Source organism: Babylonia areolata, chromosome 26 (assembly GCF_041734735.1).
Source record: "Babylonia areolata isolate BAREFJ2019XMU chromosome 26, ASM4173473v1, whole genome shotgun sequence".
NCBI classification, from domain to species: domain Eukaryota; kingdom Metazoa; phylum Mollusca; class Gastropoda; order Neogastropoda; family Buccinidae; genus Babylonia; species Babylonia areolata.
The window spans coordinates 19703280-19720933 of record NC_134901.1 but is presented as its reverse complement, the minus strand read 5'-3'; the positions used below and the strand labels follow the sequence as shown (position 1 = coordinate 19720933).

General features: G+C 41.4%; 1 protein-coding gene across 2 annotated transcripts in view; it reads left to right on the top strand.

The window, feature by feature from the left end:
• Nucleotides 1–17654, top strand: part of LOC143300706 (septin-7-like) — an 88090-nt gene that overhangs the window by 2453 nt on the left and 67983 nt on the right. Inside the window, exon 1 of one of the 2 annotated variants that reach the window (XM_076614574.1) lies at nucleotides 9816–10867. The exons of the other annotated variant lie outside the window; for it this stretch is intronic. Within the exon in view, the coding sequence (XP_076470689.1) occupies nucleotides 10448–10867 (420 nt within the window). The 5' untranslated portion in view covers nucleotides 9816–10447. Of the gene's footprint in view, nucleotides 1–9815; nucleotides 10868–17654 lie in introns of those variants that run through there. 2 annotated transcript variants of the gene reach the window in all.

The window sequence follows — 17654 nt, the reverse complement described above, 5'->3', positions numbered from 1 at the left end:
CAGACTCTCCCTCCTATTCCCAGACCGGCCCCGCCAGTCATGCGCGGCACTCCTAGTGCTGATCTCCAATCTCTCTTTGTCTGCGGGCTTTCGCCTTTCTCCTCTCCTATTTTCACGTGCGCCCGTCCGCGCGCACACACGCGTTCGCGCACACACAAGTTGCTGCCTGTGCTATTTTGCAGTTGCAGAAAAGACCAATAATATAGGCTGTACTAGAACTGGTGCCGATTTGGACGAGGTTCTTTTCCATGATGTTCTGAGAGCTGTGTTGGCGAATAAATCTGTTGAATATTTGTAGGACTCCGTATGTGTGTGTGTGTGTGTGTGTGTGTGTGTGTGTGTGTGCGCGTGCGTGCGTGCCGCGGTGTGTTTGGACCACTGAGCTGAAAGGGAAGAAGTGGCAGCCGCGGTTATTATTAAGCTCGATGGTTCGGACACACAAATTCTCAGAATGTTTTGTTTGTTCGCGTGTGTACTTTAAGAATTTTAAAAATAAAGCGCGTAAGATGTATCGGAATTACTATTTGCTCCTTGGACGCCATTCTTCCCTCTTTTTTCTCCTCATTTCTCCTCTGTCATCAGCTCTGTGAAGAGTCAGCCATGTGGGCGGATCACAAGTATCAACTAGAGGGACATAACTCATTGGCCGTGCAGCAACATATAGATAGTCTCCCTTGAGAAAAGGCTGGGCTGGGAGGTGGGGGAATCTGCTCACCACAATGAGTGGAAAAAGTAAAATTGAGTATGGTATCGTCTCGTGTGCGCGCTTTCCAATTCGTTTGTTGTTTGCTTTGAAATCTGTGCACACTCTTTCATTAGCAAATGTCAAGCAAGCGCCACTGATGTAGTGGTAGACATACCTGTAAATTCCTTTGGTTCAGGTTACTGGCACGATTTGAGTTTTAAAAAGTGACTTTATTATACTTGCAAGTCTTATGATAAAGGAATTAGTGTCAGTTTTTGTGTTTGTATTGCTTTTTTTTTTCTCTCAAAAAAGTGAAACTTTCTCAATTAAAAAAAGGGGGTACCAACTTGTCATTTTCAGTGGATTGTCAGTTCAGCATGTTATTTCTTCCGATTATATTTCATGGAGTATATCCTATGAGTATAGATTGGGAAATCAGAATTTTAGAGTTTATATGACTTGAGACTGTCGACTTTCTCCGTTAAATGCTGAATTGCGTGTGTATAGACCTTCAGGTGACCATACCCCCCCCTTACCATGGCAGAGGGGGGTGGGGGGGATTTTTCATTATGATTTTCCAAAATTTTGATCAGTTTGCCATTCAAATGTACCTGTCTGCCAAAAATGAATTACGGTATGAATATACCAGGGTACAGTTAAAAAAGACGCTGTTTTTGTATTGTCGTGAAAGTGTGTCATCAACAAAAATGGTATGTTCATGTTGTTATCAGTGATGTGTCCTGTTTGTCTAAGATTAGGTTTGTAGAGCTTCATATTATGTCACTCAGCCTTCTTCTATCAAGAATGACCAAAAATATTCCTGAGTGTTACAGGCGTTCTATTACTGACCCAAACTCCACAATTTCAAGTATTGCGTCACCACAATTTACAACAACATTTTAGTTGGTAGACAAAACATCATCATTAATGGTATTTGCGTCCATACACCCCACTTACATCATCAGGAGGATTTTTCTCAATATCCGCTTTATAGTTTGGTCAGTTTTTCTATTCATAATTACCTGTGTCACATAATGTCAGTTGCGGTTTAAGAATCAAGACAAATCCAGACAATGTTAAAAAAAAAAAAAAGAAAGAAAAAGAAAGAACCCCATCAACTCCCTTCTTTGGAAGTTCCGAAAAGTGTGGTCAACACAAATAGCAGACAGTTTAGAGTTTATTGCAAAACAAACTAATTATTCCTTTCGAATTACACATAAATATCACTGATTTCTTCATGTACACTACCAAACTGTGCCATCTTTCATTTCTTGCCACAAGAGCCCCTTTTGTGTACTTCGCATGTATTAATGGTATACATTTGTAGTTTTTTTCCTCCATTTTTGGGGACTTTAAGATGCCCATTTGCGTCCTCGGAGAGTTCCTTTGCATGTGGTGAGTCTTTGGAAAACTGTCACAGATGAAGTATCCCCAGAGTTTCCAACACTGTGGTGTTCTCTGATGGCATGGTCAATGTGTTTCCTGGCCACAAAGGCTTCAGTGGAGACCCTGGTGCAGATGCTCAACTGAACGATGATGTCTCTAAAACCTGTTCCACTCTTGAGTATTCCCAGAGTACCAAGAGAACAAGTGAAGAGAAATGCACCAAGACATACTGCGTTTTTCTGGGTGACTGTTCCTTTTGCCAAAACGCCATCAGTGCTTTCTTTGCAACTGCAAAGACAAATGTGTCAAAGGCATACTCCTGACCCAGTTGTCTTGTTGCGTTCAGTGACACCTGCAGATTGTGTTGCACTGTTATACAGTCTGTGATAGGATGAAGATAAGATAAGATAAGAATAACTTTATTATCTCCAACTGGAGAAATTTGGTCAGGTGCATTATCACAACATAGACAAATAAACAACATGGGGACCATAACTGTAAAACTCAACAACAGCTTTTACGAATATTATGAAGATACAAATGTAAAAAATATCACATACATCGTTTCATATATACATCCACACACTGCAGGTAATAACTAGTATTCTTAATGTAAAAACAAAGAACTAAGAAACATTATTTGAATATAATTATAAGCATAGCCTGCTATACTGCACATTGATTATAATAGATAAGATAAGAATAAAGATGAATTGCGGAAAACCACAACCAGATAATCAGCACACACCCACCCACCCCCCACCCCACACACGCAGATTACTTGATTAAACAAGAGTAATAAACATATGTTCTCAAATAAAAGCATTTCACATATTCACTTTTAAAAACATTGCAATTAATTATTGCATCGTAATTATTAAACAGAAATATATTTAGAATATGGACGTTAGCATTAGACATATTCCATTGTACATTCATCCTGCATATTGCACATTATTCCTCCTACACATTGCACATTCATTATAACCAATTGTCACATTTTTAAGCTCAGTAAACACACACACACACACACACACACACACACCACAACTGGAACAAGGTACAACCTATCATGCACGGACTTTCACACATCTCACATGAGAGTGCGCGCGCGTGCACACACACACACACACACACACACAGAGTTCTCAAGAATTTAAAAGGTGGATTGAACGTGGAATAAAAATCTTCAGAGCTCTGGATTTCAACTTAAAAGTTCTGTAGCGTCGTCCTGATGGCAATAGCTCATAATACTTTGCTAAAATATGGGTGTCGTCAGTTGCTATCTGCCTGCTTTTTTTTAACCACTCGACTTTCATACAGCTCTTGCATACTGGTTTGTTTCACTCCCACAATTTTACTGCATACACTCATGACATCGTTCAAAACACGCTTACTCCTCACTTCCAAACTTCCATACCAGCACATAAATGAAACTGTGAGTACGGACTCGATACAACATCGATAATAACTTTGAAGAATATTTGAATTTATACCAACATTTCTAAGCTTCTGTAAACAAAAAATTCTAGACTGACATTTCTTATGAATGGAATCAACATTTCTGTCAAAAGTCAGCGTATTGTCTAAGATGGTCCCTAAATATCCATATTCATTGACCCTCTCCACTAACCGAATGGGTTAGGCATAGTCAACTGATGACTGCTGCTGCACCTTAGCCAGATTCGTTCCAATGAGTGACACCCAACCTGGAAATTTGTAATGGGGTGCTCACAGAAGACATGTATCTGGTCAGAATCTGTATGAATCTGGACATGGTTGCACCAGCTGTAGTGGGTTGAATGGGTATCAATAATTTTGAGTGTGGGCTCTTCCTTATCGTTTGTGAAACATGGCTGGAGCTCTGGGGGCTAATACTGAAGGTTGGGTGAATGTGTCGATTAAGGACATGCATCACTGAGTTGCGGTGTCTGGGCCTAGTTTTCAGTGTTTCTTGCTACATTTTGATTGGCCATTCCAGATATATAATGTCTTTTCCAGATCCAAATCCTAACTCCTGTAAATCACTATTGTCTCCGCATGAGTGAGGAATCATGCCATCGAGAGAGATGTTTTCTGGCAGCAAGCTGTTACTTTGAAATTTGTTGCAGCAGACTGCAGTTTCAAGTTTAAGGACATAACTGTGAGACATGCAGTGGCCAAAGTGATTCAAAATAATATGTATGCTGACAAGTTTACCACTTCCTGTTAGATGGCGGATTGCAGTGCCCAGAACAATGTGCATTGGCATTTCCACTTTTCACACGGATTGCAGTGCCCAGAACAGTGTGCATTGGCATTTCCACTTTCCACGTGTGAAAGCATTACACATGTTTTGTGAAGTAGGCAGTGATTATGTATTCCTTTTCAGGGGCATTTTTCTTTCCAGTTAGAACACATTCCATAAAGTGCTTTGCAGAACCAGGAGCCTTTTGATATTCAGTCAAAAAAGAAGCCTTTGCTGGGGGGCAACAACTGACTTGAGCTTCTCTGTAACTGAATGAGACCGCAGAGATTAAGGACTGCCTCTTCCAATCTTCTATCCCCTGATGTAGAAGCAACAAAAGCACTTGTAAAGGTTCGGCCTGTGTGTGTCTGATGAGTACAGTAACTCACTCTGGTGATTTGGAGCTGCAAAACCTATTTTGCACCCAGAATGTTTGGTCCTGTGGTTTTGTGAATCGGTGGGTGTTTTTCATGCATGCATTTATAATGCTCTGCATCGTCTTCGCCAGTGATGCTCTATTCCATTTGCTTGCACACATGGTTAAAAGTGTCCCAGTGGGCCTCCTTTTGTAAATAATTTTGTCTTTTCTTCTATGTCTGTCCACATGCCTCAGAATAAAGCCCCTTCCGAAAGATTATCTGGTAGTGTGCTTCCCATGCCACAAAATCTGTCATGTATTTAGACGATCACAATTCCCTTGGTTAGAAAAGCTGTCTCTCAGATTGAGTCTTCAGCAGTTTTGCCATACTTTTCCTCATTTGAGAGCTCTGGTCTTTAGAAACTGGATTTCATTTCCTCGCTTTGTCACGCATGATGCAGCAATCTCTTGGGAAAAATGAATAAAGCTTTCAGTGCAAGTTGTCTTTTTTTCTGGGAGTTGATGGTCAGGCTGTGGTATCCTCCGTCTCTTAGGCTTGGCTTTCTGTCCTTATATCAGTGTTTCACTGTTTGCATTTAACTTTTTAAGAACATGTCTGGCATTTTTTTTAGGGTTAAATACCCACAATGCATCCTCCAGTATCTTTGTGTAACCGTCAAACTTTGTACGGGGTTTGTGAACACATCAAATTTCATATTTCTCAGTCTGAGCCTTGCTTTGTTCGGTCACTAATCTTAAGTCTTTCCGGAAGTTGTTTTTGTTGTGAATGATGCAAGATTTGTGTGTCTGCACTTCTGAATTTTATGTTTAGCGCAAAGAAAATGAATTATGTTCATTATTCTAGTACTGTGGTGTTGCAACCAGGTATACCCTGGACTTCATCTATATAGTTTTAAGAAATAAAAGCGACCAATATATATATATATATATATATATTACTTCCCCTGCATTCAGACCACAAATAAACCCCAGTAAGATTGATACAGTGTGATTTCTTTCACAAAAATGCATTGGAAAAAGAAAAGACACCCCGCTTCATTTACACTTTGGCCCTTGCGGTCAGCTGGGATGTAAACCATGTAAACATGTAAATTAGACTTATTAGATGCAATACTACATATTATAACACAAATCTATTTAAATATGGTGCCTAATTATGCCAGCAGTTACCTCAGGCTGATAAAGAAATCCTTCATCCAGTAATCAGGTTGCTGGCTTTTGAACATTTTCAGTACACCGGAAGTATTTGATCACATGACAAGCTATTACAGCACTAATCCAATTTTAATGTCATTTATGGAATAGCTCATTCTAGTTTCTTTCTGTAGACAAAAGAAATTAACTGTGTGATGAAATATATGGATATAGTGCCATTTCAAGCACATATACCCCCAAACGTTATTTATAGGGCCCAAAGAAGGAAAAACGGCCTACATTTACCTTCCTCCTGCATTTATACCATGATTTAAACTTGGCAGACAGATAAATTATGATTTCTGACATAAAAACACAAGAAAAACACTTTGAAAAATTGTGCAGATCTAGAAATCTACCATGTGTTGCTTTGTGTTTGGAGGAAAAGCAGTCTCCTTTACCATCGAAATAAAAGAATAACCGAGATATAATAAAACACACAAAAAACATGATTTAATTGGCGTTATTACGCCCACTCCAATCACATCTATTGTACAAAGAAGAAATCGTCAATATTGCATTAAGTATTGAATTTAGACAAATGACGTCAGATGCCGCAGCAGTGGGGATCCGGCTGCATACTTTTTTTTTCTTCTCCCAAGCTTATTTTATGTATCATATTTAATACAGAGCACTTTTCAACAATTTTTTACATCTCTTCTTTTTTTTTTCCTCCCCGTGGTTCCTTGACTGGATAAAGCACACACACACACACACACACACACACACACACACACACACGCGCGCGCGCGCGCGTGCGCGTGCACGCACGCACGCACGCACGCACGCATACACACACACACACACACACACACACACACACACACACTCTCTCTCTCTCTCTCTCTCTCTCTCACACACACACACACACACACACACACACACACACACACACACACTCACACACACACTCACACACGTGCAGTGATACAAATGCACGTGCACACACACACATGCACTGAAACATTTGCAAGTATGTGCACACATACACACAAATCTCGAATACATTCAAATACAGACAAAAAACTTGCATCCTTAGTGGCATTCCTAGATCTGTCAGCAGCATTTGATACAGTTGACCACCAAATTCTCATCAACCGTCTGAGCACTACCTTTGGCATTCGATCTGCTGCTTTAAAATGGTTTTCATCATATCTTTCAAACCGTCAGCTCTGCGTTAAAGTACCACTTCTAAGGTTATCCCTTTTGTATTTGGTGTCCCACAGGGATCGGTTCTGGGGCCTGTTTTATTCACTTTATATACTCAGCCTTTGTCTGACATCAAAAGGCATTCATTTGATTACCATAAGTATGCTGATGACACTGAGTTACAAAAAGCCGCTCCACCATCTGACTTCAAAACAGTCATTAATGAGACGGAAGCCTGTGTGGCTGATGTAAAGTTGTGGATGGACAGAAACAAGCTAATACTTGACGAAGAGAAAACCGAGCTCTTAGCTGTAGGAGACCGAGCTCTTTTCAATGAGGAAAAAAAGAAAAAAAGGGCCCAATCACTCACGGCACTTCTACAGTTACATTTCAAACATCAGCGAAATACCTAGGTGTACATATTGATCAGACCTTGACCATGGCTGACCACATTTCATCCTTGTGTCGCTCATGCAATTTTCATCTTCGCAGACTAGCCTCAGTCAGACCATACTTAACGGAGAAAAGCTTGCTCACTTGGTTTCCTCTTTTGTCCTGTCCAGGCTAGATTACTGCAATTCTATCTTAGTAGGTTTACCATCTTCCTCTCTTATTAGACTACAGAAAGTACAGAACAATGCTGCACGACTTGTCCTAGCAAAAAAGAAATCTGATCATGTCACACCTCTTTTGCATCAGTTACACTGGCTTCCTATAAACTAGCGACTTGACTTCCTGCATTTTGATGAATCTCTTCCCCCGTATCTCTCCTCTGTGCTAGAAACGTACGAACCATGTAGAATGCTAAGATCCATTTCTTAACTGTTCTTTAAGTCCCAAGAACTAATTTAAAATGTGCAGGGAAAAGGCCTTTTAGGGCTCAAGTCAGTACACCAAATTTGGAATTCTTTGCCATCGTCTATCAGAAATGCTCCTGATCTCCAGACCTTCAAGTCAGATCTGAAAACGCACCTTTTCCGCAAACATTTCTGTACTGTGCACGATGGATAGTCCAAAGTCTGTTCGTCACATGGAGTTTTATGCTAGAGATATTTATACTCACGTAATCCTGTTTTAGTGCAGTTGATATATTTAATGTGTCTGGGCGCGCGCGCACATACATGTGTGTATGTGTGTGTGTGTGTGTTTGTGTGTGTGTGTGTGTGTGTGTGTGTGTGTGTGTGTGTGCGAGTGTGAGGGTGCGCGCGCATGTATGTGTGTGTCAAAAAATGTGTGTTTTTAAGGAATGTATTTCTTTTTAATCGAAGCATTATTTACTTGATATTTTTATTGTTTGGTGGATCATGCTTTTTTTTTTTTTTATTCATTCTGTGAATACATTGGATTGAGCTGTTGTGTAATGTTTTATGTTATGTTTATATCTGGCTTGATGATGTAAGGCGCTTTGAGCAGCATTAGTACTGGATATCGCGCCATAGAAAAGTTATGAATTATTATTATTATTATTATTATTATTAAATCTCATTTTCAAACATGTTCATTCACTTACATATTTATCACATTTGCATGGATGTGTGCACGTACACACACAGTGTTGCACACACACACACACACACACACACACACACACGCAAACACACACACGCAAACACACACACACAAACACACACACGCAAACACACACACACACTCACTTATCTGAAGACCAGGGCATTGTGCAAAACACTGGCCGAAATTGTGTGGTTGGTTAATTAAGCTTAAAGGGCAGAGCGGTTTTCTCTTGTCCGCATAACTAATGAGTCAGTCACAGCAGGACGGTGCAGATAATTTGTATTATGGGGAAACATTGTGTGTGTGGTGTTCTAAGTAGCCTTTCGTTAAGTTAGTTTTCGGTTTTTCCTGTAACAAAAAAAAAAAAAAAAAAAAAAAAAAAAAAAAAAAAGAAAGAAAGGGGTTGGTCAGAGTTCTTCTCCCTCAGCTCTGCCGTGAAGAGTCACTGGGGCGCCGCACAGAACTGTTTACCAGATTCCTCCAGGTCTGTTGGTTGCGCTAGAGGCTAGAGTTTCTCAACAAATGAAAAGGCATTGTTGTTTTATTGTTAACTGTGAAGTCACTGAGGTCAGCTGAGTGAACGACACCCTCAGTGATGTAAGTCATTATGAAAGCTGCTTTCATATGAAAGAGCATATGATTCCTGGTGACAGAAGGGTTTTTACCTGAGAAAGAGAGAAGATAGACTGTTTGCAGCCACTTTCAGATTAGTAGTCAGCGTGCTTGCCTCGCTGACACACACACACACACACACACACACACACACACACCATTCCATAAAACGCTTATCATTTTGTCGAACAGCAAAACAAACACAAATATTGACTGAAGAACAACGTTCGCGCGAAGGCGATAGAAATGCCGTGCACGCATGTGTTCGCGCGCACGTGCGTATGTGTTTATGAATGAAAGAATCAGAGATTTATCGCGGTGATGACGGGGGGGTTGGAGAAATGGTCGTGGCAGGGAGGGGGTGAAAGATGGTACCATCACTGGCCCAGCAGCTAGCTCCGCCCCACCCCACCCCTCCTTCCTAAACAATTAAAGGCTCCGACAGATGGCCACGTGTGTTTGGGCCACCACTATCCCCTTCCCCCACTCACCCCCTTCCTCCCTCACCCCCACCCCCAACTCCCCCTCACCCAGGGGCACCACCGAGTACACAGCTGCCATCATTCCAGTCAGTGCCAACCTCTTCACCACTTCCACCCTTCAAGTGGGCAGCACGCCAACTTTTCTTTCCTTCTTTCTGGTGGTGGTGTGTGGGAGGGGGAGTCAGTGCTGGCATTACTAAAGCTTGCTAGCCTTTGCCGTCGCTCTCCTGTCTGTCTTGAGTGTGTGTCTCACCACTTCACACACGGGCACACATAGGGAACCAGCGGGTTGCTTGCTTCTTTTTCTACCTCTCTTCATCTCACAGTCCTATCACTCGGAGGAATTCCGCTTGTCTGTCTGGGTCCCAGTACATGTGTTGGTGTGTGTACCAGTAGTGTCTTGCTTTGCTCCTCCCCCCCACTCCCCATCCGTGTTGAAATTCCATCTCCTGACGCCATACCTCTGATTCGTGTTCGTGAGGAACAGGGAGTGTTATTTTAAGAAAAAGAAGAAGAAAAAAGTTCTTCGACAAACTTTTTTTCTCGTCCACTTTCACTTCGTCCGGTCCTGAGCGAAAGTTGTATCGAGTTATTGTTGGTTTTTCTGGAAGTTGAACACCTTGCTTTGGGGATCCTGAAAGTTTTGTGGGGAAAGTTTGTGTGTGTTGAAACCAGAGGGGTGCTCTATTCTGTGGCGGCAGCAGCGTGAATGTTAAACAGTTTTGTGTGCGCGGTGCGAAGGTGTTGTTTCGTGTTGAACGTGCGGCAACGGGTGTGTTGAGGGTTTGAGCGCTATAGACCTATCCATCGTTGCACCAGCCATGTCAGAAGCCGCAGCCGCCGGGGGGAGAGGTCCAGCCCCTCCCTTACCCGAGAAGCCGCCCTCCGTCGCTGAAAGAACCCGACTGCTGCGCTCCAGCTTTCGTAAAGAGGAGATGGAGAAACCCCGGCCTCCAGACAACAGGTCAGCAGGGCCCACGGCCGTTGTGCCCCCTCCCCTGGCCGAAAAGCCAGCCGTGGTGGGTGCCCCTCAGGGCATGGGCTCCCAGGGTAACCTGAGCAACGGGGCCGAGCGGTCCCCGTCCCCGGCTTCGAACCCAGTGCCCAAGAGCAATGGTGTCGGGAGCGTCCCTCCGGCCACCACCACGCTGAGTGAGAAGACGGTGACCTACACCCAGCCGTCCCCGGCCCCTCAGCCTGCCCCAACTGCCCCTCCTCCGGACCAGAACGGGAAGCCCCCAGTATGTACAACTTTTGGCTGGCTTTCTTTCTTTCTCTGCTCTTGTCTCTCAGGCAGTAAGTAATCCAGCAGCCCGGCTCAAGGTGTTGGCATGGCCAGTGACACAGCATGAGTAACGTTTCACTGAGGCTCTCTCTCTCTGACTGCATGCCGCAGACAGTGAATCATTAAGTTTTAAGTAAAAGGATCTGCTGCATGACAGTTTTTTTGTTTTCTTTTGCTCTTGAAATGTTCATACTTGAGTAGACAGTGATTCATTTCAGTGTTGAGGTTGGTGTCAGTTTTATCTGACAAATACCCATGTTGATGTACATATTTAAGTGCAGACGACTGCAGTCAGAAAAAACCCAAACTTCATTGGGGTAAAGATGCATCATTCTCAGTGATAATCCCCTCCTACTCCATCACTCATATTTCTAGTGTCTGGAGATTTTTCATAATGGGAAGGAGATTCAGCAGCAGACCAGCTTTGCTGCATGTCTGTAGATAAAATTATTTCCTTTGTGCAAATACACACAACAGACTGACTCAGTGACTGCTTTCAAAAGCGTTTGTAGAAGTCTGTCTCTTTGGCCATCTGTCATTCCATCTCTCTGCCTGTTTTCAACCTGAAAAGTGTAAATAATGAAAAAAAGCAGAAAAAAAAATTAGCTCAGAGATGCCTGTGAGAGTTAGCTGGGCCACAACCTTGGGAATTTTGTGAATACCCGTCTCTCTCACTCCCAGTCTCTGTCTGCATGCATGTTTGGCTGTAGGCTATAAACTACAGCAGCTGTATGAATACCTCTGTCTCCATCTGCGTGTGTGTTTGGCTGTCTTCCTGTCTGTTCTGTGTACATACACATTCCTGGTGTGCACAATTCCATGTCCGCTATTGCTAAAACGGTTTGCACATGCTTTTTTTCCTCCAAGAACAAAGGAAAAAAAATTACAATAAATCAAATCAACTTTGTGGATTATTTTTTTTTTACACACATACAGTATGCACACACACACAAACACACACACACACACACAGAAACAAAAGGACAAACAACAAATATGCAGAGAGAGCATGTGTGCATGCATGCTCAAACTCCCTCTCCCTCCTTGTGGTTCTCTTTCTCAGTGTCACCATCACACACACACACAGTTACATCATTCACTAATTGTTACACAGTCAGATGGACCATTAAAGCAATCCCAGCTGAACAAAAATATTCTTCCCATAACCCTTAGCACTGTGTGTAAACAAAAGAAGACTCACACCTCTGGTGTTTTAATAGCTTTCACTGCATGAGTAGATCCCAATCTCACAGCACTTTCTGAATGTGCCTCTGTGTGCATGTGTGTGTGTGTGTGTGCATGTGTGTGTGTGTGTGTGTGTGCACGCACATGTGTGCGCATGTGCGTGTGTGTTTTGTTTTAATATAAAACTTAAAAGTACTGTATGTGTAGAATACTGTGCAGTGCTTAGGTTGCTTCTGGTGGTGCATTTTGTCACACTGTTTGGGTTTCCTGCCGTCACACTTTTGTACACAGGCATACATAAGCACTGTGTAGAAATACACACACACACACACACTCTCTCTCTCTCTCAGATATGCTTTTTTTTGTAGAGAGTGGGCATGGCTGTGTGTTATACTGGCACACACTAAATCTGGCAAATAACAAAATGAAAAAACAACAACATAACAAGCATACTGGCAGTCCCCATGGAGGCATACACAATGTCTATGACAGACGGAGAAGGGATAATTATTTTAGCTACCACTTTTGTGGGCTGCAACTCCTGTGTTCAGTGTTGTTGAGAACTTAGCAATTATCTGTGCGATGTGTTCATGAGTATTTTTACCCCTGCCAATTAGGCAGCCATACCCTATCAGAGGGCTGCCGCAGGGTGGATTGGTTCAAGTGTTTATTATCCACTGAAAGCTAGCAGTAAGTGTGGGATTTTAACATGTGAATTTGATGTTCATTGCACAGTATATGTAACTCAGTGCATGCAGGCAACAGAGGTCTGCATAATACATTTACCATGGATATGGGGACAATGTCCACCCCTAACCCTCCAGTCACTGCTGGGAGGGTTTGAATTTGGGCAGACCATACTGACCATTGGGGTTAAGTCTGACACACACAAAAAAACACATGACTGTTGCGCCCGCTACTGGAACCAACACTTGTGGTGTGTCCAGGGAGGGATTAACACACAGAAAAAGAGATGTTTTTATACTACTGTCTCCCGAACACACAGAGCGACACACATGAATCATCCTTTGTGTCTGTGAAGGAATAGTCATGGTGAACCTGAAAACAGGCCTTTGGTGCTGCTCTCTCTCTGTGGGTGAAGCCTAGTTTGTTCCATATGGTAAACGCATCTGCTGTTGCAGTGGGGTAACCTGGGCTGTGATACCTTGGGCAGCATTCCTTGCATGTTCTCTTTTGCCGTTGTCTGCTGTCTTCACAGAAGGCAAAGGGGATGTGATCACTGGAGGGTCTGCTGCCCCAACCCTTCTCTCTCCATCCTTCTGCCACACACCACTTTTTCTGTGATATCCCATGTACTTTTGTTTGTCTTAGTCTGGAAAAAGAGACACTGACTTACAGTTTTTACTTTTTGTGGCTCATATCTGGAAGAGCTATCTCTAAAGTGCGTGCTGAATTGTAGATTACTGGTATTACTACTATTAGTGTTACTCACACATTCATTCCCACGACTATAATATATATGAAATATATATACATTGATTATTAATCGAATGAAATAACCAGCTCGTACATGCTGTCTCATAAACACCAGTCCCATCCTCTACACACCTGTATTGTATTACTGAAGTTCATATTGATTTTTTTTTTTCATTCATGTGCACAGAGACAGAGAAAAGAAAAGGTGTTTCCTCATGATCTTCTAGTACCCAGACCCCTTCCCACTCCCTCTCATGCCCCCAAAAGACATGGCATGTATTTGTTTTCAGTACAGAAAATGTCAGAAAGGGGAACTGATGGAAGCCACTCTTACCTGTCCATCAAGCAGGAAAAAAAAATCTGCCAGGCTACGAGACTGAAACCACACCTCTGCTGAGGTTGGTTGTTTTGTTTCCCCACGTAGGACTGGTAGGTAGGTAGGTGGGTCTGACTTTCTTTCTTTCTTTCTTTCTTTTTTTTTTTTATTAAACAATTTTATTCCAGTTTAACATTATTTAAGACATATAGACATACAAAAGAATATTTGTAATTATTGAAAAGTCAGGAAAACAACAACAACAACAAAATTTTATACAGAAAAAAGAAGAATAAAAAGAAAGAAAAAAAAGAAAGAGCAATTTTACATCCGTGTTTGTCTTTCATCCCTCTCCTCTCCCATTCTCCCTCTCTCTCTCATTTTACCTGGTATTGTAAGTGCATATGAAAATTAACAACACATCCATCGAGACATTTGATCAAATACATCAAGACCAGTGTCCTGCGGCACAGTCTCCAGCCAGTTTGCACAAGCATCAGAGTCCTCAAATTTTGTCAGCTGGGTGTGACTTGCATTGCCCAGTATCATGGGATGTCTGACTGTACAAGGACTGCATGGGAGGATGGGAGGGAAAGGGATGTGATGGACTCACTCATGCACACACACACACACACACACACACACACAATCAGGGTTAAAGAGTCCAAAGGCTTCTCAGGAAGGGGACACGTTTGAGTTGATTTGTCATGGGTGCATGATTAAGTAATCTGTTGACTCATTTACAAAGTATATGTGAGAGGGTGAGCAGGGATGGGTACTGTACATTGCAGCATCAAGAATGCTTTAGGTGCAGAAACTAGAAATCTCAAGTTTCAAATTTTATATTGTGAATTGTCTTTCTTCTAGTTCTATATTTATTTCTCTGACTCATGTTTGACTCGCTTGTGTTACAAAGTATGAAAAAAAATCTTCACAGTCATACCAATGATAGGTTGTAAGTCTCCTGGATTAAGCCGTATTTCAGAATCATTTACAGTTTATTTCGTTGAGATTTGTTCCGAAATCTGAAAATTTTAGAAACCGCTTCCCACTGAGTTAGGCCTAGAAGGTAGGTTGTGCTCGAAGACTACATGACCTCGTTTTTCTTGTTCACAATTAAAAGGAAAGAAATACAAATTCTGGACAGAACACTTAGAGTGATACTAACAGCACCATCGATGTGTTTACTGCATATAAATATTCTAAAGTGGACACTGAATTAACTGGGATGAACATAAAAGAAAAATTGAATTGATCGTTTCTTTCAGCCCATTGGAGACTGGTTTGTGCAGATCTACCATGTGTTGTGATGTGCTTGAAGCGATGGCAACGTCTCCTTTACAGCCAAAATAAAAGAATAATCGAGATATAATAAAACACACAAAAAACATGATTTGAATGGCGTTATTATGTCCTCTACAATCACATATATCTATTTATCCCAGGAAGAAGAAAACATCAACATTGATTTAAGTATTAACTTTAGTGATATGACGTCAGGTGTGCCGCAACCTTGGGGATTAGTCTGCTTAGTTTGGAACTGAATATGCATGGTTCGATCCTGCTTGCATGCCTTCTTTTTTCTATATTTTTTCTCCTCAGCATATTTTATATCATATTTAATACAGAGCACTTTTCAGCGATTTTTAAAACCCTTTTTTTTCTCCTCTTATTGATTCCTTTACTGGATAAAGCATGAAGCACAAGTGAGTTTTGAAGGCATTGCCTCTTGTCTTGGTTTAATCCTTCTTTTTTTTTTTCCATTTAACATTTTTGTTTTTCTTGGCTTTTGACATTTTTTTCGTGTTCCACTCCCTCTCTCACAGTTTTTTTTTCCTTTCTGTATCTTGCTTTGTTTCTGTGTCTGTCTCTGTGGTTTAACAAATATGTTGATTCAGCCAATCATTGAAACTTTTCTCCTTTTCCCCCCCAACTTTAGCAAACTGTAAAAACAAAAACTGCCCAAGAAAAGCAAACTGGCCGGTGGTAATAGTGTGAAAGTAAACATAGCATGGTACTGGGTAATAAGCACTGCTTTCTCTCTGTGTGTGTGTGTGTGTGTGTGTGTGTGTTCCATCCTGTGTGGTCAGGTGTGGTGGAGACAGGCCTGGGCTCACACACAGTGATAGTCCTAAAATTGAAGTTTTCTAATTCTGGTAATATGGTCATGCATTCGTGATTCAGTATGCTGAATGTTCTAATTTTTTTCCCTCTTTCTCTCCCCATCCCCTCCAGTGCGTATTGTGTATTTTGTGTGTGTGTGTGTGTGTGTGTGTTTTCCATTATCTCACTGCCCTCTGTTTTTCTTTCTGACCCTCTTCTGTTTGATGTGTCTGTTTCAGTGTGCATGTGTTGTATGTCCATGTGTTTGGATGTATTCTATAATTCAAGTGTGTGTGTATGTGTGTGTATCCCCTGTGGGGATGCCGGGAGGGGTGGGTGGGTCTTTCAGTATAAATAGTGTCCTGGCCTTCTGGAAATTCTGTGCTAGAAATTCCCGGTTTTCTGTCACTCTCTTTGTTTCTGCCTTTTTTCTATCTTCACTGTTGTCTACTTTTTCTGCCTTCCCAGTCCATTCCTCTCTCTTTTTCAAACAAGCCCTGACACTTTTTTCTCTTTTCTGCAGTCTATGATGTACTATCCGTCCTGCTTTGCTCTGGCTATTAGGTAGTGAGATGTAAACACTGGGATGGGTACTAGCTGCCCATTTTGCAATGTTATTTGCCTATATGGCCTTTTTAATGTATTTTTTGTTTGGCTTTGAAGTATTGTTTTTTTTTCTTTTTTTACATTTTTTTTGTAATCTGGGGGATGATAAATTAAGTGGAATGGCTGGCATCCTCAGCATGGCCTAGTCTTATTTGCCATAAGGAGCTAAATGGTTGGGATACTGTGTCATGAACTGTGTTTTGTGGGTTTGTCTTAGAGTTTTTTTTTGTAAATGTGACATATTTGTGTTGATGCAGTTGAGCATTTGTATGGTTTGACAGTCCTGATATGGCCCTGTGCGGCTGACTGGACTATAAGCAACAAGAATATGTGAGAGAGAGAGAGAGAGAGAGAGAGAGAGAGAGAGAGAGTGTACGGAATCAGAATCAGAATCAATTTTGATGTCAAGTAAACTGTAAGACATGCATGCAAAGTTTATATATATATATATATATATATATATATATATATATATATATATATATATATATATACACAAAATGTAAAACAATAAAGTATAGAATAAGAGATTGAATTACATCTCACAACTTTGGCGTTTTTGGCAGCAGTTGATGACAAATCTCCCAGACATTCCCACAAGTTTGTCTTCCAGTATCATCTGACTGAGTTTAATGATATATATGCACCTGTATGTGTGTGTGTGTGTGCGTGTGTGTGTGTGTGTGTGTGTGTTTTCTCTGCATGCTGTTTTTCACCATCTCCCTCTTCCATAAACCAGTCTCACTGTAGACCTGTATTCGTGCATGTTTGAGAAAAGACACTCTTATTTTTCCACACTTTGACACTTTAAAATTTTATTGTCACAAGTTATTTTGAGCACACATTCTTCTCTTCAAATTCAACACATTTTATGTACATGTAATAATACAAACTGTGAATTATAAAAATCTCAGAAAGCACTATTCAACTTTCCAACCACACCACTTTCGCATAAGTGTACCACAGGTTATTGAATATTGCCACAACCTGCCCCGGAACTGGTCTGTCATTTCAGCAACACATTTCAAACATTTGCAGATCAGCTGCTGCTGTTGTCTCGTTCGTCATTTATCAGATGGATTCCCCTGTATCCTCG